Source organism: Chionomys nivalis, chromosome 7 (genome assembly GCF_950005125.1).
Source record: "Chionomys nivalis chromosome 7, mChiNiv1.1, whole genome shotgun sequence".
NCBI classification, from domain to species: domain Eukaryota; kingdom Metazoa; phylum Chordata; class Mammalia; order Rodentia; family Cricetidae; genus Chionomys; species Chionomys nivalis.
In genome coordinates, this window is record NC_080092.1 from 19,320,152 (window position 1) to 19,342,425 (window position 22,274).

The window sequence follows — 22,274 nt, forward strand, 5'->3', positions numbered from 1 at the left end:
GACAAGCACGATCCTAAGTGACCTACAGCCTCCTTAACTAGAACAGAACTTAACTCAGGCATGAGTAGCAGAAGGGGGGGGGCAGGCGGGGGGGGAGGCGGGCGGGGGGGGGGAGAAGGCGGGAAAGGCTGGGCTCAGGGACTAGTGTCCGGAAAGGCAGTGGGGAACCATGCAAGGGGAACAGCTGAGAGCAGGGTAGGCTTGGGACTGTCCTGATCCACATAAGCTAGAAGCAGAAGACCAGCGCTGAGAATTTGGTAACTCCATCTACTGAGTATTGGCCCTGTGCGGGTGGGGATAATTGGTAAAATTAAAAATTAAACAAAAAGACTCCAACTTACCCTAAATAAGATGGTTTTCCGAATACTGAAAGTTGACCATTCCTAGGCCCCAACTTCTCCAAAATCTGAAAATTTTGATCATCAACATAACATGCAAACAGAAAGTTCCACCCCGAAGATCCACATCACAGGATCAACATCACTGAAACGTGTAAAATAACTCTTGCCCTGTGTGTGCAGGGTGTCCGTGAAACACCTGTGTATATTGTGTTTGGACTAGGCCCCCAGCCCCAAGGCATGCAAACACACCCAAGCCGGAAGAAACTGGAAGCACCTGTGGTTGCAGGCATTTACACTTCATACAGAGCCTTTAAGCTGGATGTTATGAGAGGAGAGAGAGAGAGAGAGAGAGAGAGAGAGAGAGAGAGAGAGCGCACAAGGCAATCTGACATGTGAAACAGTAAATCAAGGTAAAGGAAGCACAGGAATTTTGCATAGAAGTTTTACAACTTTGCTATCTTTGCTATTTTTGAAATCGTCCCCAACACAAGATATCTAAGTATGTGTGAGAAAGCTGGGGAGTTTTGTGTGTTTCTCATTTTTGTGGCGCTAAGAATAAACTATGAACGCCAAGCAAGTGCTCTACCCCTGAGCTATACACCCAGCCCACAAAAAGCTATTCATCTGCTTGTGTGCTTTGTGGGTATGACTGTGTATATGTATGTTTGTGTGGGGGAAGGGGGAAGGCACATTGTGTGTGTGTAGGCCAGGGGCTCACATTGAGCATCTTCCTTAATCACTTTCCACCTTATAGAGTCTCTCGGGGTACCTGGAGCTCCCAATTCAGCTAGACCAGCAAACGCTAGGGATGCTTCTGTCTCCATTACCCACATCTGGCTTTAACATTGGGTACTGAGGCTCAAACTCACCTACACAGCAAGTACTTTACCAAACGGAGCCATCTCGCCAGCCCAAAAGAGCTCTTAAAATGCTCTTTTTTCAAGTGATAGTTCATAGCTGGGTGTGGAGGTGCACACCTTTAGTCTCAGCACTTGGGAGGCAGAGGCAGGCTGATCTCTGTGAGGCCAGTGTGGTTTACAGAGTGAATTCCAGGACAGCCAGAGCTACATAATGATACCCTATCTCAAAAAAAAAAAAAAAAAAATCAAACAAACAAACAAAAAAGTAATAGTCCATATTTTTAGTCTCAGCACTTGGAAGGCTAAGGTGGGAAGATTGTCAACAGTTTAAGGTCAGCCTGGGCTGCGGAGTAAAAACAGGTTTCAGAACACCACCAAAATAATAAAACATCAACAGTAAATCCAGCACTACTATTATTATTGTCTTAAAGTGAGGAAAACGAGGCTTAGAAAAGGGGCATGGGCCAGCTTCCAAAGGGGGTAATCAGCACTGGATTGTGATATAGAAACTTCAAGCTGAGCACAGGCTGGCCAACAGGGAGAGTCCTATCACTTGGTTTCTATTGTTACCTCGATCCCTGTAAGAACACAGGAGAAGGAATGAGGCATCAAAACCTGGGGGGGAAAAAGGACAGAATTTGGCAGCTTGGTGGAGGGAGGGGAGACTTGAGATGGATGCTTTTGGAAGTGGCAATTGCCTATGGGTAGGGGTGATGGGAACCAGGCAAAAGGAAGGCCTACACTGCACTGTTTCCCACACGGACCTTTAGAATCTGAACAACTGGGGCTGGGGAGATGGCTCAGTGATTAAGAGCACTGGCTGCTCTTCCAGAAGGCCCAAGTTCAATTCCCAGGACCCACATGGCAGCTCACAACAGTCTCTAACTCCAGTTCCATGGGATCTGACACTCTCACACAGACATGTACGCAAGCGAAACACCAATGCACATAAAAAAAAAAAAACTGAACAACATGCTTCAACACATTTGAGACCAAGAGGAGACCTGAAGGGTGGTGAAACTCACAGACAGTGCCTAGCCCAAGGCGCTCCTGAGAGCAGGATGCCTGATGACTGGGAGATTTGGGACAGGAGGGAGGAGAATGCAAAATTCCCCACACTTCCCTGTCAGTGGAAGACCATCGGTCACAGGTGAAGCACTGACTGCTACAGGAAGGGCAAGATCATACCTCTGCGCAGCCTCTCGGGATGCCGCTGGAACTTCACTCCACTGGTAGCGGAAGAGAGGACGGGCGCAAGGGCTGAGGCATGGGGAGCTGTAGGCGGAGGTCGGGAACCTCCCGTTCTTCAGGTAAGCGGGGACAGGACAAGGTACACAGGCTGAAAGCCTGTTCTGGAGTGGAATCTGGACAGACACAAGAATGGTCCAGGAAGCCTGAGAGAGAGAAACGGGGCCTCAGGCGAAAGAGCCAAGAAGGGATCGTGAGTTGTCGGGAAGGCTGAGGGAATGATAGTTCTCCTGGAATCTGTTCTGTGACATGCACAAATCTGTCCCCTTGGGGAATAGTGAGCCACTATAAGATTTCATCTTAAGCACTTGGAGGTCTTTCTCCCAGTGTTGGGGCATCTCAAGATCTGGACTAGGTTGAATAGCTTTGGGAATCTGCATCTCAGTCCCTCTCCATGGTGACACGTAGGTCAACAGATCATACTGCCTTGGGGGAGAGAAAGTTCCCTGGCTAATGTCAGGAATACTATTTACTGCCAGTATGGACTCGTGGTTGTGATGAAGAAAGGCTAAAGAGGTGTAGAGGTGGTCAATATAGAGGAGTTATTTAAACTAAAGAAAAAAAAACCTCACGTTTCCACCTAGGAATCTTTCCAACTGTGCACCCTGGACCTTGGGTGTCATTGACATGGTACGCTATTTTCTAACGCATTACTCTGTGTTCTCATAGTTGGTAGGCATTTTGTTTGATCACTGTGAGCGCTGGCAAGATGTCTATCTCTGTTCACTGCTGTACCTAGTCCTTGCATCGTGCCCATCCAGAATCACACACACACACACACACACACACACACACCCCTCATGGAATTCTTTTTCTTTCTTTTTTTTTTCAAGGCAGAGTTTCATGATCTAGCCCAGGCTGGCCTCAAACTTGCAACTCTCCTGTCTCAGCAGCCTCCAAAGCGCTGGAATTACAGGTGTGTGCCACCACAGTTGGCTTAGAATTGTAGTTCCAGTTCTATCTGATGAGTACAAGTGGAAGGTGATCCACGCATGGCCAGCCCCATTTCCTGCTCATAAACCTAAGTCCAAGATGATCCACTTGACTTCTAACAAACTCAAAACAAACACCCTGAGGGATGTCCCGATGGCTGAGCAAAAATGCTCCAGACCAAGCCCACTGGCTATCCTTGCCCCTAAAACCCACAGCAAGGCTTGGTTCTAGTCAAGCAAGGGTGATTGACACCAAATCACCTGACTGAGCTCCAATAAGCAGAACAGGGTCTCTAAGAAGGAGAACGCCTACACCATGGATGGGTTCTTTGGCCAAGGAAACCATTACCAGGAAGGATGCTGACAGACTAAGCAGACTCAGAAGAGCTCATCCACCCTGCGGACTGAGAGGCACAGCTGCTGACGCGGCAGTAGAGCAAGCAGCAAGTCCTAAGTGACTTCAAGTGGCGGTCTCGAAGGGGTCACAAGAAGCTGTGGAGGGAGCCGTGGTTGAAATGGCCTGACTCAGTATTGCTCTCCTTAACAGCTAGCCTAGCCTGACCTCCAGAATGGAGAAGAACGTGAAGGGGGAGAGGTGGTTCACACGACAACTTTGCCACTTATTAGCTTTGCAGCCAAAGGCAAGTTTTCAATCCCCGGTACCCCAGTTCCCCATCAGCAAGATGGAGATGGCAAGAGTTCTTGCCCCAGCCAAGGAATAGACACAATGTAAAATCTTAATAAGCGTTAGATAGTATCAGTTCTGGTCAACAAGCTTTGGTGCACAAGGGGTGACCATCAGCACCCGCTCTCCAAGAGGCTGGTGGATGCAGGTGCATGGGTGGAAGCCAGAGCCAGTCCTGCTGGTGGAGATGGAGCTGAGCCTCGCTCTCAGGCTGACCACATGAAACAGCTTAGAACAATTCATTTCAAAGCGTCACAAACACAATGGGAATGGAAGATTTTTGCATCCAGCTGAAAAGGAGCCTTTGATATTTCGGAAAAGCAAAACCAAGATGGGTATAGAAGAGGGAAAATTATGAAAAACAAGTGCCTGATGTTCCCTAGATACCCACTTCTCCTCTGGCAACTATTTTTGAACACTTCCTGAATCACCTCAGTTTCTCCAAGCAGAACTGTACAACCATGAGTTTTGCGATGATGCTCACTCTCGCACCATCTCATTCAAGTTTGACCAGAAAGCAGATATTTAACTGTAGCTGTGATTCTCCAATCTAGACGAATCCCAGAGTCAACTGGGAATTTTCTGTTCTATTTTTCTTTTTGAGGCGGGGCCTTGCATGCACTGAAGGCTGAACTGAAACTTGCCGTGTAGCCCAGCGTGACCTCAAACCCTCCACCCCCCTTTCTCTACTTTCTGAGTCAGCATTTCTCAACTGGTGCATCTTGACCCCTCTGGGGTCAAACAACCCTTTCACAAGGGTTACCAAAGACCATGAGAAAAGCACAGGTATTTACATTACAATTAATTAATAACAGTAGCAAAATTACAGTTATGAAGTAGCAATGAAAATAATTTTATGGTTGGGGGTCACCACAACATGAGGAACTGTATTAAAGGGTCACAGCATTAGGAAGGTTGAGAGCCACTGTCCTGAGTGCTGAGGTTACAAGTGTGCACCACCACACCCTTTTCTCAGTGGGAAATTTTCGAGAAATCCCAGTCAGGCTGTACCCTTGACCAACTAAGCCAAAATCTCCAGGAGAGGGCTCTGTGGGCAGATTTTGAAGATTCCCATCAGTGATGAGTGTCTCTAACACGTAGCATTAGGGGAACGACTGTCGTTTCTCTCTTGTTTCCTAGCTTCAACAACACCCCGCCCCCATTCTCTATTATGCAAAGAAATTAAAGGTCCTTGATTCCCTGGGGAGTTCTGGAGATCCAGTCACAAGAAGAGCAACAGAACTGCTAAAAGGATGGATCAGAAACAGTACACTCTAGGTAGTGGTGGCGCACACCTTTAATCCCAGCACCAGGGAGGCAGAGGCAGGCGGATCTCTATGAGTTTGAGGCCAGCCTGGTCTACAGAGTGAGTTCTAGGACAGTCAAGGCTACCAAAGAAACCCTATTTTGAAAGAAAGGAGAAAGACACAGAGAGAGAGAAAGAGAGACAGACAGACAGACAGACAGACAGACAGCATACAAAGACAGAGACACACACGCAGAGAGAAATAGAACCCAATATTCTTGGTCCTGAAGCATGCACCTCCTGGCTCAAGTACTACATGCTACACGCTAGCCACTGAACTGTCCAATAACCAGAACTGAGAAGATCCAGGAGACCCTGCTCTTATGATATAGCTCACAGGGCCCTGCGGAGCCAAGGCAAGGAAGGTGGGGAAGACTTTTCGATTCATCTGAGAGCTAGAGCAATGGCAGTGGGGTGTCTAGAGAAGGGCTTGAACAGTCAACGCTGGGGCATGATATTAAAATGCTCATCCATTGATGAAGACCAATTCAACTGGCCACACAGAACTGCTCCAAAGACCTTGCAGTGCTGGCCAGCACAGTAAAGAAGGTAAGGTCTCCTAGAGGACTCCATAGCAGGGGACACTGGCCTTCTCCCAACATAACACCCCTGCATTTTCCGGAGAGAGAGTGATGAGAGTTTCCAGGGGTGAGGAAGCTCTGAGTTCCTCAGTGCACAGCTCAGCAGGGCGAGCAGTCACGGACAGATAGATTCTATAAAAAGATTATACCTTCGGGCTTCTAGAACCTTCTCAGCTTGTATGCTTTGTTTCAACAGGTACAAGAAAGTCCTACAGGTCTAGGTATCTGGTTGTCATGGTGTGGGCCTACACTCTCAGTGCTCAGTAGGCGGAAGCAGAAGGATCAGAGGTTCAAAGCCAGCCTGGGCTACATAGTTTAAAAAGTAAGCACATGCTTCGGTTATTGAAACTGAAACAAGAATGCTCCAAATGATCACGGAAGTGTAATGAAACTGCTTCCTTAGGCCCACTCTTGTATAGCACCACTATTCATGACCCACACTCATTTCACCACGGTACCAACTCTTAGCTGGATGAGTCAAGACCTCGGTTCTCAAGGTGTAGGGCACAGACTAACAGCCTGACCAGGAGACCTGGTGGACACAAATATTCTTGAGCCAGAACCAGACTACACCTCCAGTTCCAAGACGTTTTAGTATCTCCTAAAAGACCTTTTGATCTCTTTTTTTTTTTTTAAAGATTTATTTATTTATTATGTACACAGTATTCAGGCTCCATGTATGCCTGCAAGCCAGAAGAGGGCACCAGATCTCATTACAGATGGTTGTGAGCCACCATGTGGTTGCTGGGAATTGAACTCAGGACCTCCGGAAGAGCAGTCCATGCTCTTAACCTCTGAGCCATCTCTCCAGCCCCCCCTTTTGATCTCTTCTAAAGATTGGCAATCAATGCTCCAGAAGACAAACCTCACGAGGGCAACAACAACAACAACAACGTTCGTAGTCATACTCAATGCTGAATCATCGGTGTGGAATGCAGGCTGGCATATTCCAGGCACACCGTCCAATAAATATTTGTTAAATGACTGGATGTGTCGAGATGAGACAGGGGAGATAGGAAATGGGCTCAAAGGGCCTGGCACCTCTAGCTGTATTTGCATAGTTTCGAGACTGGTATGTCGCTCACCAACTTGTAGTAAATCCCACGAACTGGAGAATTTGCATTTCACAACTTACTTTCCCAGCACCCAAACCGGCTCGCCACAGCAAGTTCTCAGTAACACCCTATGGCGCGCGCAAAGGTCTCTAGTTTCCAAATCCAGATTCATACCGCCAGCATGGCCTGTCTGTTTTCCTCACGTGGGTAAAGGAATTCAAGAGAACCAAGTCTCAGGTCATAATGCAAGTATCTGTTTAACCATTGGCTAGTCTCCCTCAACCGAGCGTCCACCCTGCTGCAGTGGGACTTTGCTCTGATTCCCGGTACCGCAAGCGCTCCATAAATACCTGTGAAGTGAATGGCCAACACCTGGCTGGGTGGGACTGATAAACGCCAGGGCCCTTCTGCACCTCCAAAAACACCGAAATCCCCAGATTCCCCAGCAGCTAAAGGGAAAGATACGGAGGGAAGCAACCCGCTAACAGAGCAGTGACAGGAGAATGCTCTGTAAAGTCTTCTGAGCCCTACCATGACAACCACAATTCATTACTCCCGGCTTCACACACAGTCCTGGTGCCAGCTCACCCGCAAGTCACTCCACTCAAGAAATTCCAAAGAAGGGCTTGCCTCTCTGATAAGACCCGGGAGGAAAAGTTTATTGATTTATTCATATTATGAGTGCTGCCAAGATGGTTGGCAGGCACTAATGTCAGCATGGCTCAGGTGAGCTATGGCCTTCGAGAGACTTCAGCTGGAAAGTCAAGAGACTTCAACAGTGGGGTTAGTGCCTCTACTGATGCGTAGATGGATTAAGTTAGTCGAACTGGTAGTGGCCTAACTTGTAAAGCATGTTATTTATTAGGCAGTGTGCTGTGATCTTGCACACTGATATCAATCAATCATCTTATCCCCAATTAAACCTTTGGGGTAGGCATGGCCTATTTTAGAGTTGAGGAGGAGGGAGGAGCTGGTTCAATGTCACTTGCTAGAGGCGAGAGTGCTAGAGACTGGACTTACTGCTCTCCAGCGATTTCAGTGAAGTGTGGGACTAAGGGGATGGGTCATCCTATGGTAAGCTACAACCGTGCAAGTGTTGGTCTCTATGGTGACATAGTACATGCACCGACAGCTACGTCTACTTCTTTTGCTGTAGTTACGAAGGCCCCTGTTCTTTAGTTTCCCTTTTTATCAGAACCCAAAGGGAGAGTCTGCAGGAATGGAAGGAGTTTAACACCCCTTGCGCCGGCTTGACCTTGGAATTGTCGTTTGGCCTCTTGCTACCTCAGTTTCCCTATTTGCAAAATGCCAGGAACTATGGTGCACAATAGAGCCTAGCGCATGACAGATACTGGATAAACAACATGAAAAATAATCATTTTTCTTGAGCATCCCCATCGTTCCAGGGATGGCTCTCAGTACTGCTTCCTGACCCAAAGGCAAGGCAGACACTCGCAGGCAATTCCTGGAGTACTCAGGGAAATGCTCAGAGAGCTTGATAATATAGCACCCACAGAGGCAGCGTGGCAAGGCTGTCCCAGCCACCTCACCGGAGCAGACACCCGATGCCTGTCTCTTGACATTGTATCCCTCCAAGTCAGTTGCCAGTTGGTGAATCCCAGGGATCCCCCAATGATGGCCCAAGAACAGGAGAAGCCAAGGTGTTGGGGGTGGGGGTGGGGGAATCGGGAGACTGTTACCAAACCAGGGAGGGACAACAGCAGGCAGCCGACTGGGGAAAGTCAGCAGCTGCCGCTGACCTGGAGTCCCTGCTGCCAGCGAGTGATGAATGGAGACCAGGGAAAAGAAAAAGCCAACAAAGGTATCCCTAATCTTGATGCAGCTTCATTTCCCCCCTCCCTGGCTGACCATTGAGCGAGAATTTAAGCCTCCATCCCTTTTCTTTGGCAGACATTTGAAACTGAAAGATCCCGTTTCTTCCCAACTGGGAGATGTCACGGATAGAAGCATCTGGGAGGTACTGGGGGTAGGGGGGCAGGGGGAGCACGTGACCCCACACACTTGTCCTTTTTGTTCTCTCCTCCTCATTCTCTCTGCCCATCTACTCTTCCCAGACCAGCATTTTTACAGAATGTTCTCCTTGCCCAATCCCATCCTCCCATCCCACTGCATTATTTTGGTAAGAGGTTTTTCCGCCTCAGAGCTAGAGGCTTAAATGGCTTGTTACGAAGAGGTTAATTAATAAAATCTTAGTCTTCTCTCCCGCTATCACATTCTGAAACAAGGATCCAAGCCCGGGAGAGGCACAGTGTGATATTTTCATGTAGATTCAGCTCTGGTCCAGCTCTTGGTCCTAACCAAGTAGACATGTTCCCTTATCAAAGAGCCCTTTGCTGGTAACAGAAATGCTACTGAGGCCACTTGAAAGTGAGGTTGATTCCACTTATCTGGGCCCCTTGCTGAGACAGCAGGGTAGGGAGAGCTGAGAAGCTGCCACTCTCCATAGACAGCCCCTGGCCATGAGGTTATCATTCCCGAAAAATGTCATCAAAATCCTGCCCATGGATTCTCCCTGAAGCAACACGCTGGCCACCTCCCGATCTCACACAGCCAAGTCTGTCTCTCCTTCCCTGCACCTGCATTTGACATGCCAGCCTTCCTGGTAACTAAGGCAACTTGATTCTCTCTCTTCAAAAGAGCAGTGTTTCTCTCACAGCTACCTGGGACCCTAGGGGATTGCAAAACCAGGTCAGTTTGGCTAAGCCCTCTCCTAGAAGGGGGAGGGATAGGGACAGAGAAGAGCGGCCGCCTCCATCACTCATTCCCTGGATGGCAGCACATTTGCCCAAGTAACTTGGAAACAACCCTGACCTCGCCGCACAACTTTGCCTCTTTCAGAGTCTCTGCCTCCTTTTGTGGCCTCTCAACCCTACTGCTTCTGTGCCCAGGAGGTAGAATAGATTCTAAACAGTCTTCTATGCTGCCACGGGGCCCCACTGGCTTCTCCTATCAAGGGACTTTAGCAGCATCTTCCCTTGAGATCAATGTCAGTTTTGTTCATTCCAAGAGTATGTAGTAACGAAAGCCTAACTTGTCCAAAGGGCTGGTTGTGGGCCCGACATGGGTGGACAAGCTGGAGCAGGGTATGGCTAATAGATAGGGGTATTGATTGATTGAGAGGCCCACCTTGCTGGGTATTAACTATTACTTACCCTTTCTAAGTTTCCCCATCTGAAGACGGGAAGGGTAACAGTATTGAGTGTGTACTGTTGAGAGGATTAAATGATATCCCACTACAAAAGCTAAACCCATGCCGCTCAGAATGAAGAATCAACACATGACGTCACTTATCGCTTTAGACATTTGCGGGCTTCCACACCTCTCTGTTCTTGTTTATCTCAGGTAGTGTTTTATAGTCCGACTATGTCTTGAAATTGACTCAAGATGTTCCCTTGCATAGCAGACGTCTATGGAACATGTAGGGATGTCATGTGATTATATAACCCAAGCTAGCCTCAAACTCATTATCCTTTCGCCTCAGCTTCCTGAGTGCTGGGAATACAGGGGTATTTCATCACGTCTTGCTAAACTCAAGCCTGGATACTGGCAGCAAACCTCTCAAGTAACCTGCACGCAGGTATCAGTGTTGCAAGTGTAAATGTAATGGAGTGTAAGCATGGAACACACGCCTTTGGACAAATTCTCCAGCAGGCCTGTGACACTCGCCATAGAAGCAAGCATGTCACAATGGAAACTTGGGAAGTGACGACAGTCAGACAGTGTCCCTAGATCCATTGTAACCAGTAAACACAGTAATTCTCATGGGACCACTGGCATTTTCACCGCTCCACACATTGCAGATTCCCGTGACGCAACACACAAATGACTTAACACAAATGAGACTTGCTCGTCCAGCACAGACTGAAACGCTACCGAAGAACAGCTAGCTCACCAAATAAATCACCACAGGTTAGGAGAACCTGGAGCTGGTGTTTAGGGGGGAAAGTTTCCATAAGAGAAGGAAGGACATGACCTTTACTCAAGGCTGAAATCGATTTGCTGTGTGACCTTGGGTAAGTCTCTTGTCTAAGTTCCATCAGTGAAATCAGAAGCCTGGATTACATCATCAACAGGGCCCATTCCAACTGACTGGCTGACTTAGGTGTTTCACAGGTACTTTTCCTAGTGAAAGCTGAAGAACAGACACTGTTCAGGGCCTCTTGCACACCAGGCTTCATGCTGGACGGCCCACCTAACTGCTTCTGCTCGTTCAAAGCGCATGGCCTCCTTTGATGGTTTACGTGGAACTCTTCACGCAGACACACACAGACAAGCAAATAAAAAAAAAAAGCAGGCAAAACCCAGGTGCCAAGAGGATCTGTAAGCTTGCCAAGGTCACTAGAGGGCAAGTAGCAGAACCGAGATTCCAGGCTCCAAGGGCTCGCCCCTCTTTCCATTATCCGTACTTACCCCCCGGTTGACCACAGCCACACCAGAATGGCCACAGGTAAGTGAAACCATCCTTGGTTCAGTTCCGTTTCCCAAGGCCCAATTCCTGCCACAGTGGGGCAGAAATCCTGAGTCAGCAACTTGGTGGGCTGGAGCTGGAGGCTGAACAGCTCAATCATTAGAGATGGGGGCTGTACCCCAATACCGCTAAATAAATAAATAAATAAATGCATAAAAGAGAAAATGCAGGCTCTTTCTCTATTCATTCTGTCTAACGCTTGTACAGTTTTTTTCTACAAAAGTTGGGTGACTCCACCTGGGGTAGTAGCTCAATGGTAGAGCATTTGCTTCGCAAGCCGGAGGCCTGAAGTCCAATCCCCACTGCTCTGAAAATTAATAAGTAAGTAAAGTTGGTGTGGCTTCACTGCGTTTAGTCTCCCAGAACCTCAGATAATTCAAGTCCCGGGGCTGATGGGAGGATTTACAGAGCTAATGACCCATGTAAAGCTCTCAGCAGACCTCCTGAATACAGCGAAGGCTCAATCATTACCTGTTCTCCACCAAACAGAAAGTCAAGAGAGGGCGGTGGCAAGCTAGCAGTTTTCAAGTTTGTCTATGGCAGGAGTTGTGAACCTGGAGTTCACGGGGCCCAGGATTGTGTGCAGAAAACCTCATTTGCACAGGGCCTAGAACACGAAGGCCTTTAACTACTCAAGCCCTTTCAACAAAACTTATTTCTGAACACGTTGACAGCAGTTGGCGGTTTGGTGGAGGGAGAGATCGCCAAGTCCTGATCTACCTGAGTCTCCAGGACTTGTTGCTCGAACACAGAAAATGCTGAGTTCTCAGGGAGCTCCTGCAAGATCTAAGCACAAAGCCTTCAGGAATCTCCTCTGTTGAGCCAGTTCCCATATCCACTCGTCCTCACCCAACAATTGGGGCATTTGTTTCTATATACCATGAAGCTGAACACATGTGGGAGGCTGGTCCTTGGCTGGCAGCTTCCAGAAGCACCTATGTTCAACTGCAAAAGGCACCCAGCTCGAAGGGGGTGTTCCAGGGATGGCCTGTGGCAGCACCTGGTTCTCTAGGGACCTGCCCCTCCCCTGATTGGCCTTGACTTGGGTAAAGCCTGGGTGCTACTGCAGCCTTTGGCCCAGTGGGCAGGGTCCAAGCTGCCCACTGGACCCTCTCCCGTTGTTGGGACAACCATCCTCAGGAATTCCAGCCTCCCGGTCTTCGCTGGGTGAAAAGGGGAGAGAGCTGGCAAAGCTGGCAACTTGGCTGCTCCTCCACTCCCCTGGTGAAAGGGGGAACTGAAAACTGGATTCTCTGCCCCCAGCAGCTCCCCGGACAGCACACAAAACAGCTTAGTCCCAGAGGGTGGAATGTGCCAAGACATTCTTTAGGGTTGGTAACCGGAGACACTATTTTGTCCTTGGTGGCTGAGAAATCCCTTTTCCAACTGAAGGACCATTTGACTGACTTCTTTGAAATTCGGGGGAATGGGCGGGCATGGCTGTGATGTGGGCTCAGATACACACACTCTTAAGGAGTGGGATTTCCTTAAATGTGATTTCTCGCTTGTTTGTTTCCCACCACTAACTAGTTGTGGAGATGGAACTAACCACTCTGGGAGAATCTGCCTCCCCTCCCTGCCTCCCCTCCCTACCCCCCGAAACAAAGTCGGCTCTTTTCAGCCTTCTTGCCCCCCGCTCATGCTCCCAGACAATCCCCATCATAGCTCCTTCTCCTCAGAATCAGCTAGGGTAAGGAGAGACGGGAAGGCCGAAACCAAAGCTCTGGGCAGCCCGTGGAGAACACTTAGCCAACCTCTTCCATCACCCAGGGAGACTCAGACCTTACAGAGGGTAAGCAATGAGCCCATGCCCACACAGGCAGAACCCCTAACCAGGTGTACAAGGCATTTCAAAGACAGAAAATGCAAACATTTTTGCACAGCTTCATCCCAAAACTCACAGGGGCCTGGAGAAACCCTGAGCAGGTGGGATGAGCAGAGGGTACAAGAATAAAGAATAAAGAATGCAAAAGTCTCCATCAAGCACCGGTCATGTTTGTGACTTCTCACCAAGCCAATCTGCCTAAAAACAGAGGTTGCTTGGGCCTGGTTTGGTGCAGAAAGTAAGACATACTATCTAGTCAAAGTAGAATTTTTTTTTTAAAGATTCTTTTCTATTAATGGCAATGTATATTAATAGTTTCTCATTTGTTAAAATGATACAAAAAATTTTAAGTGAGTTGAAGTAAAGCCGAACATTAAGCCACAGTTCAGGTGGATATATCAAAAAGTTATGAATATGGCACACAACTCTATAACCTGGGATATTATGTTCCAGCTAGGTCAGTTCTTGGGAAGCTGTTCACTTGCCCTCTTCCAAGGGCAAAGGATTACTTGTATTTTCGAGAAGTTTTCTATGTTGTCTTATTCCCTAAGAGGCATGCTCATCAAGACTGGCAGGGTAGTCCTCGCCTACAAACACGACATCCTCCTGCTAGCAACACCCATGCTCAACTGCTGGGACTTACAGTGTAGGACACACAGGTCTGAAGTTGTCTGTTCTAAGGAGAAGACAAGGGAAAGGAGTTGCCAAGCTCACCCACACAGCTCTAGATCCCCAGGATACCTTGACCTGAGAGGCATGGGGAAGAATGGAGAACACCAGTAGAGGTTACCAAGTCAGAGAATAACAACTTAGTAAAAGTAGAAAGAACCAAACAGCAGCGCAAATCAAATCCCTGAGTTTCTGACTTTCTCTTGTGTTTAAAAATGGAAAAATGGGCTAGATGCAGTGGCACGAACTTTTAATCCCAGCCGTCTGGAGGCAGAGACAGGCAGATCCCCTTGAGTTCCAGGCCAGTCAAGGATACACGGGAAGCTCTTATGCAAAAAAACAAAACAAAAACAAACAAAGAAAGACAAAAGCAACAATAAAAGAAAGTCCTCCGGCTGGAGAGATGGCTCAGAGGTTAAGAGCATTGCCTGCTCTTCCAAAGGTCCGGAGTTCAATTCCCAGCAACCACATGGTGGCTCACAACCATCTGTAATGAGGTCTGGTGCCCTCTTCTGGCCTGCAGGCATACAGACAGAATATTGTATACATAATAAATAAATATTTAAAAAAAAAAAAGAAAGTCCTCAACCAACAACAACAAAAAACAAAACCCCAAATCCCACCAAAATATATAAATAATAAATAAATAAGGGAAAATAGGAATTGGGAGTTGGTGAAATGGCTCAGAGGGAAAGGCATTTGATCACGGGAGGCTGCCAGATGGAAGGAACAAACCTGACTCTTACAAGTTGTCCACTGACCTCCACATGCCCACACACATGTATACATACACACCATTAGTAACCACTGAAAGAGCCAGAGGTGTTAAGTAGGGGGAGCATGGGGAAGAATTGGGCTTGCATTTTCTGCATCCTTTGCAACTTTGTGTTTTGATCCAAGGTCTCACTCTGTAGCCCTGGTTGGCCTGTCTTTTTGAGTTCTCATTACTACTCCTTTCCTCCAAGCAAACTATTAACCAGACACAAAGGGAAACTGAGGCCAAAAGATGAAAGCAGACTGCCTAACATTCTGGAGCGTTAGGTTTTTTTTTTTTTTTTTTTTTTTTTTTTTTTTTTTTTGGTTTTTCGAGACAGGGTTTCTCTGTGGTTTTGGAGCCTGTCCTGGAACTAGCTCTTGTAGACCAGGCTGGTCTCGAACTCACAGAGATCCGCCTGCCTCTGCCTCCCAAGTGCTGGGATTAAAGGCGTGCGCCACCACCGCCCGGCCTAGGTTTTTTTTTTTTCCTTTCCAAATTACACAAGGACCAGAGTTGAGCAAAGAGTAGCACCCATGAAATGATGAATGAATGGATGGATGTACTCAAGAGAAACTGAATTCATGCTGTCTGGCTTTTTTGTTTTTGTTTTTTCTCTAATCTTGATATACAGGGTCCTTCATCTTCTGGTGCTTCACTGGCACCTAACCCCCAAGGTCACAGACCAGGTGAGAAGTCAACATTCCTGGGACAGTCTACCTGCCTCAGTCAAAACTACACCCAGCGAGGTGCCCACCAAGGTCAAGACTGGCTGAGGAGCCTCGGCCCCAGGAAGCAGAAAGGGAGGAGAGGAGGCTACCGGCAGGGCTTTGCCAGAGGCCTCTCACCTCCATCTGCATCCTAGCAGCTTCCAGCTTGCTGTGAGATTCCTGGAGAACCAGTCTCCCTCTCTCGCCCTCCCCCGCTCCCTCCTTCCCCTCCCACCTCCGGCTTCCCCAGACTTGTTCCAAAGCTCTTCTCAGCAGCCAACGAAGCACCTGTCAAAAAGCTGCTTTCTTTTCGACAAGCAGAATGTCCTTCCTCCAGGAGTCTCCTAGTGACCCTTGGGCTTCCTACCGCCCCTCAATACCAGAACCACCTCCTCTCAGACAGGGGGTCCCCAGGGAAGATTCGCTTCACCTGACTTGGTCTTTGCCTTCATCCTAGCCAGACCCCTCTTTCTAAAGGGGTCGGGGACTCCTCTAGAGCTTAAGGTCAAAACTCTGGGCAGGTGCCACTGGGGCCTAAGTCCTCCACCTGGTGCTGGCTGTGGGCGGCCCGCTTGGCGTCCACCCTTCGCTGCACCTCTTAGGGCAGAAATGCAACCCAAGAAGGGGTGAGGGTGTGGAGGGGGCAAACTAAGACCTTCTAAGAGGCACGCAGAGTTGCCCTGCACACCAAGGGCAGGTGCGGCCCAGGCGCGGTGTCGGGTCCGGATCGGAGCTCCCCGGGTCCTACCTGTCCCGTGGGTCGATCCAGCTGGTGGTGCGGTTCCTGTGGTCTATGTAGTAGACCTTGCCGTCGAAGTCGCGCGCCTCCTCCCAGCCCTCCGGCAGGGGTAACTCCGGCCGGGGCATCTTCCCGAGCACGGCCCGCGCTCCCCCATGCAGCTCGCGGCCGCCGCGGGGCTCAGCGGCTCGGGCCGGCCGCTTGGGGTCCAGGCGGCCGCCGAAGCAGCATGATCGGGGGGTGGCGCCCGCGGATCGGGGGCCCTAACGGGGGCCGGCCGGAGTGGCGCCGCTGTCCATGCGGCCCTGCGGCCCCAGCCCCGCGCCGCCCGCCTCTCACGCTGCCATGTGCGCCCGCCGCGGCGCCCAGCCGGCCCGAGTGTGTGGCCAGCCGGCCGGGAGAGCGGCCCGAGCAGCCGCCTGTCGCCTGCCTCCGCCGCCGTGCGCCGCGCTCCACGCCGCCGCCTCCCGCAGTCGCTACCGGCGCCCCGCCGTGTGCCCCGAGACTTCTGCCTCCGCCAGGTGTGGCTCCGGCGGTGCAGGTAACTGCGCTGCCCCGGAAACGGGAGGCGGAGCGCCGGGCTCCGGGGTTCCCGGGTCTCCTCCCCGCGCCCAGCGCCGGGAGGGCGGGTCCTAGAGCCCCAGACGCGCCCCCTCGTGGGACAGTCCCAATCGCCGACCACCCTTGCGCTGCCCCAGGAGGCTAGGCTCTCTGCACGCCGAGTGGCCAGGCTCTCTGCACAGGTGCCCCCAAATCTCGACACACCCTGTTTTCTGTGACATAGAATCAGGAGTCAGGCAAGAAGTGGTTAAGTGAAAACATTCTTGCAAATCGGGGAACATAAGTTTTCCAGGATCTCTCGTCCCTTCCCCCAGCGCTCACACCATCTGTCTCCCTCCTATTCAATTCTCCCCACGTTGTTTCAACCCTCCCCTCCGTAATTTGCAAATGTATCTGGCTTTCCTCAGGGTCCCTAAAATTAAGAATGCTATGGATCTGCCTAAGAGAATTTCCAGCGGATGGCAAGGGAGGAGAAGGAAGGACATACCTTGCCAGTCAGTTATAGTGAAGTGCACCTGTCTCTCAGCTACACAAGAAGCTGAGGCAGAAGGATTGCTTGAATCCAAAAGTTCCAAGCTAAGTCAAAACAGCTAACACAGAAAAAAGAAATGAAAAAACAAACAGCAAACCCTATAGCAAGAATAAATAAATGTCCTGAGAAACTAAAAGTACTGAATTAAATACAAAAAGAAGATGGAGTCTTCCAGTCAAGAAACCTCTGGCTTTGCCCGTGTCTGTTCCCTCTTAGGTCTGGTGTTTCCCTAGTTTGAATTTAACCACACCTGAGACAGGAAGCTGGACTGGAAGCGTGAAGTCCAGTGCCTGGGTATCCCCTCGGCAGAATCCCTTGGTTTGGGGAATAGCCAGTCAATTCCCTGTACAGTATAGGAATCCCCTGTTGGGGCTTCAACTCCTTTTGATAGACAAGGTCTTTCAGGGTGCGCACCTCCCATCTAAATGTCCTGAGGCCTGACTTAGGGGATTAATGGAGCTCTTCTTCTCTTCCTCATTCTATAAACACTAAGCTTCAAAGTCAGGGATCTCAGACCTCAGTGGGGGGTCCTCATCACCCAAAGGCTGGAGTTCTCCCTTCCTCTACAGTTGCTCTGACAGGTCAAAGCCCTCACTGTTATAAACACTCTTTTAGCTGTTTTTATTTGTGCTGTCGGGGACAAACCTGCAGCATCACGCCCTGTCCCTGAATTGTAACCCCAGCAAAACCATCATTTGTTTTGATTCTTTCACCTTTTGAGACACAACTCTCGGTGGCCTGGAATTCACTTTATAGATCAAGCTGGCTTTCCTTCCTCTGCCTCCCAAGTGTTGAGATTACAAGCGTGAGCCACCACACCACGTGCAACACTTTCCAATTGTTGGTTAGAATAATAACCCCAAAATAAAGGTGACACAGGGCTGCATGCTTCCATACACGATATCAGTTAATCTTCACGAGAAAGCTTTGGAGCAGGTGGCTATATATTTGTACCCATTCTGGGGATGAGGAAACTGAGACCTCAAGATGGCCAGGGAGAGCTAAGAAGATATGCAAGCCTTTCTCATTCTAGCACCAGTTAAAACACCAAGCAAACATTCATCCTGCATTGGTTTTTGCTTGAGTTTGGGGTGTTTTTGAAAGAGTCTTGTTATTCAGCCTAGGGTAGCCTTGAACTCACCATCCTCTTGCCTCCCCCTCTGAGAAATGTAATAACTTAAGACTACTTCCGCCTGGTTGGGATGAGCAAAATGATGTGAGAAAAATAAAGGCTTAAGCCATTTCCCCGGAAATCTCATGAGGGTCCGTTTGGAGCTCCCTGGCTGGTGACCAGCACATGTCTATGACGTGTGGGTCAACTGAACAACTTTCTGCTCAAAAAACTCTTGTCTTGCCGGGCGTGGTGGCGTACGCCTTTAATCCCAGCACTTGGGAGGCAGAGGCAGGCAGATCTCTGTGAGTTCGAGACCAGCCTGATCTACAAGAGCTAGTTCCAGGACAGGCTCCAAAACCACAGAGAAACCCTGTCTCGAAAAACCAAAAAAAAAACAACAACAACAAAAAAAACCCTTGTCTTTTCCTTCCTGAAAAGTACGTGTGGCTGCTATGACAAGCCTAATTGGTGTGAGTGTGTGTGTGTGTGTGTGTGTGTGCGCGCGCGCGCGTGTGTGTATGCGCGCACGCGTGTGCGCACGTCTTATTTTCCAAGCTTCCTCATTGGAGGTGCTGTATCCCAGATCCCCACAGCCTGACATTTTCGAGGGACTGGCTCCTGTGAGCCTTTACACCAGGCCTTAGGAGCAAGAATTGGTTCCTTAAAGACTAGGCCTTCCTGCCCCAACAAAAGGTTCCCAGGTTATTGTCCAGAAGCTGCAAACAGGGTGACGTCATCTACAGATGGTGGCCTGCCCCCCTGCAAGGCCTGGTGAATCATCTCCAGGCATTCAGAGGCCCAGGGCAAGCATGCAAGAGATTAAAGGTAAAACCTGCTGAGCCTTGTTATAGGTTGAATCGGTTGTTGTTCTACAGGTGACTGAACCACAGGAATTCAAACCGAAGACAGCCCCAGCCTTCTTGGCCTTCCTCTGAGGACTCTCTGGCTTACAATGTGCTGAGTTCAAGAGTCTGGGTATCATAGCGTTGGGGCTGGGCAGAGGGGACTACCAGCCACACCGAGACTGTCTTTACTTTCACGGGCTGGTAGCAGATGACAACACAGGTTGTTTTGGTTTTAAAGTCAGTGTTCACTTCAGCGAAAACAAAGACCATTTTCCACACACGTCTTTTTTTAAAAATTGATTTTATTGAGCTCTACATTTTTCTCTGCTCCCCTACCTTCCTCTCCCCTCCCCTCAACCCTCTCCAATGGTCACCATGCTCCCAATTTACTCAGGAGATCCTGACTTTTTCTACTTCCCATGTAGATTAGATCCATGTATGCCTCTCTTAGGGTCCTCATTGTTGTCTAGGTTCTCTGGGATTGTGATTTGTAGGCTGGTTTTCTTTGCTTTATGTTTAAAAACCACTTACGAGTGAGTACATATGATAATTGTCTTTCAGGGTCTGGGTTACCTACTCGATATGATGTTTTCTAGCTCCATTCACTTGCCTGCAAATTTCAAGATGTCATTATTTTTTTCCGCTATGTAGTACTCCATTGTACTACACACGTTTTAAAAGATTTCATGAGAATGAGGAGGGAAAATTAGGTATGAAAATAAGAAAGGAGAGGGAGGGAGAGAGGGAGGCTGAAGAGATACTCCCTGGGCAAGAGCAGGCATTCCTTTCTAACAGGACAGGGATTTGATTGCCAGCACCCATACCAGGCTGCTCATAACTGTACCTCCTGCTCCAGGGGATCTGACACACCTCTGGTCTGCAGGCACTAGCAATCACATGCACATTTACATATAACACAAGATAATAAAGTAAATCTTAGAGAAGGAGAGTGATGGAGAGACAGACAGAGAGAGGGGAGAGAGCGAGAACGGCTATATCAGAAGTGGTTTCTGGGGCTGGTGAGATGGCTCAGTGGTTATGAGCACTGACTGCTCCTCCAGAGGACCGGGGTTCAATTCCCAGCACCCACATGGCAGCTTGCAGCTATCTGTAGCTCCAATTCAAGAGAATCTGTCATCATTATACCAATGTGTATGAAATAAAGTTAAAGTTTAAAAAAAAAAGAAGTGGTTTCTGACTGGCAGCTGCATGCTTTAAGGGGCTGAAGGCTTGGAGAACCTTCCTAGAATTTGTCTTCCCACTCTATGTCTCCCTACCTCATGCACACTGTGGAGAATGCACACTGTGATGTTCTGTGCCTGAGCCAAGTCCCCTTTCTTTAGTCATGCATTACTTGAGATTCATAATTATGCCCTGGATTGGTGGTTTGAATGACAGGAAAACACATCCTTAGCCAGAGAGAAAGTCTGGGTAGAGGAAATCTTAGCAACGGGAGAGTCCAGCCAGAGGACATTTCCAATTTACCTCTGGGTACTCGGGGCTTAAGACAGTGCTGCGGAACAAATTGGGCCAAGTCTATGATAGCCTCCTCCTTTTCCAGTGGAGAAACAGTTTCTGTGCCTAATGAATTGAGCCCTTGTTCTTACTGGTTCCCCTCTATAGAACCGAACTGACACTCTGAAAGGCAAAACAACTTTCCTACAGTAACAGAGCCCAGATTCCAAAAGTGGCTTCCAGTGTCATAAATATATAAGTACATAAAATATATAAATAATATAAAATATATAAATATATATATTTAAAATGGGATCTCATGTAGTCTAGGCTAGCTTTAAACTCACTTTGTAAGAGAGGAAGACGCTGAACTTCTGATCCTCCTGCCTCTACACCCCGAATGCTGGGATCCTAGGCACATTTTATTACACCCAAGAAAGCGAAACTTTAGGGCCACAGTCTGGTTGGAAGGAGTAGGGTAGTGTTTTCAGCATAGACCACCCTTGAACTCCTGGTTTTAACTGGTTGTGGGTCAATTTGGAGGGAGAGGAGAAAGCCCTGGAGATCTGGGAGGACAGCCAAAGTCAGACCATGGTAGAGCCTAAGTGAGCAGAGAGCTCACAATTCCAAGCTGAGGTTATGCACACCTACCTCCTCCACCACTTACCCAGAGCTGTCATCAAAACCCACTTTAGGGGCAGAAGGGGCATTTAGCAAGTGGGGAAGCAGGGCATTTTCTCTCTGTGGTGCCCGCCTCCCTTCCCAGCTCCTTCCCTCCCGGCTTTATTCATTAACTGAACTGGATTTCTCCCACACCAGTGGCTATCCTGGAGCTGGCTGGACAGGTTGCATCCATCCTATTTCCAACTCTCTCATCAAAGAGTCCTCGGGGGCCTGGGAGCTGTTGTGTCTTTCACCCAGGAGGAAATGAATTATGCACTGTAGGAGGTAGAGATGAAATCGCGGTTTCAAGCGTAGGGGGTGTACAAGGAGAAAGCAAGCCTGCGAGCCGAGGGCGGGAACCGGAGCACAGAGCGCAGGCGTGGTCTCCTCCACTCCTACCCTAGCAGCTCGAGCGGAGCCCTGGTGGGAAATGGGGGTGGCGCGCGCTTTTCGCGCGCGCAATAACTAGCGGGCTGGCTGCAAGTCCCCAGGGTATTTATAGCACTTCATCGCCATGGTACCCAGAAGCTTAAATTAAACTCTAGCCCAACCACTAGAGATGCTGAGGGTGGGATGCTCTTTACCCGTACACTGTGCAGGTCCGACCCCGAAGCCTCAGAAATTTAGTCACGTGAAGATGAGCAAAGCACGTGAATTTTATAAACCACCCGGCAAAGAAAGATGTAAGGGCGTGGCTTAAACCCAGAAAACCTGCCTCCACTAGGTGGCTGGTTAGAGAAGGCAGGAAACAACAAACCATGCCTGAAAGTTGCTTCTTTATCTTAGTGGATGTGCGATTTGATATTTGACGCTGTGCCCCTCTGAGCTTCAGTTTCCCCAAGAGTAAAAATGCCCACTGGAACTCGTTATACAGATAAAGCTAGACTCGAACTCACAGAAACGTTGGTGC

At 49.0% G+C, this 22,274-nt stretch overlaps 1 protein-coding gene across 1 annotated transcript in view; it reads right to left on the minus strand.

Moving 5' to 3' along the window:
• The window catches only part of Wwc1 (WW and C2 domain containing 1), a 153,875-nt gene extending 137,542 nt beyond the window's left edge, over window positions 1-16,333 (minus strand). Inside the window, exon 1 of the mRNA XM_057775790.1 lies at window positions 16,204-16,333. Coding sequence (XP_057631773.1) covers window positions 16,204-16,322 — 119 coding nt within the window. The 5' untranslated portion in view covers window positions 16,323-16,333. The remainder of the gene's footprint in view (window positions 1-16,203) is intronic.
• Window positions 16,334-22,274: the final 5,941 nt, after the last annotated feature.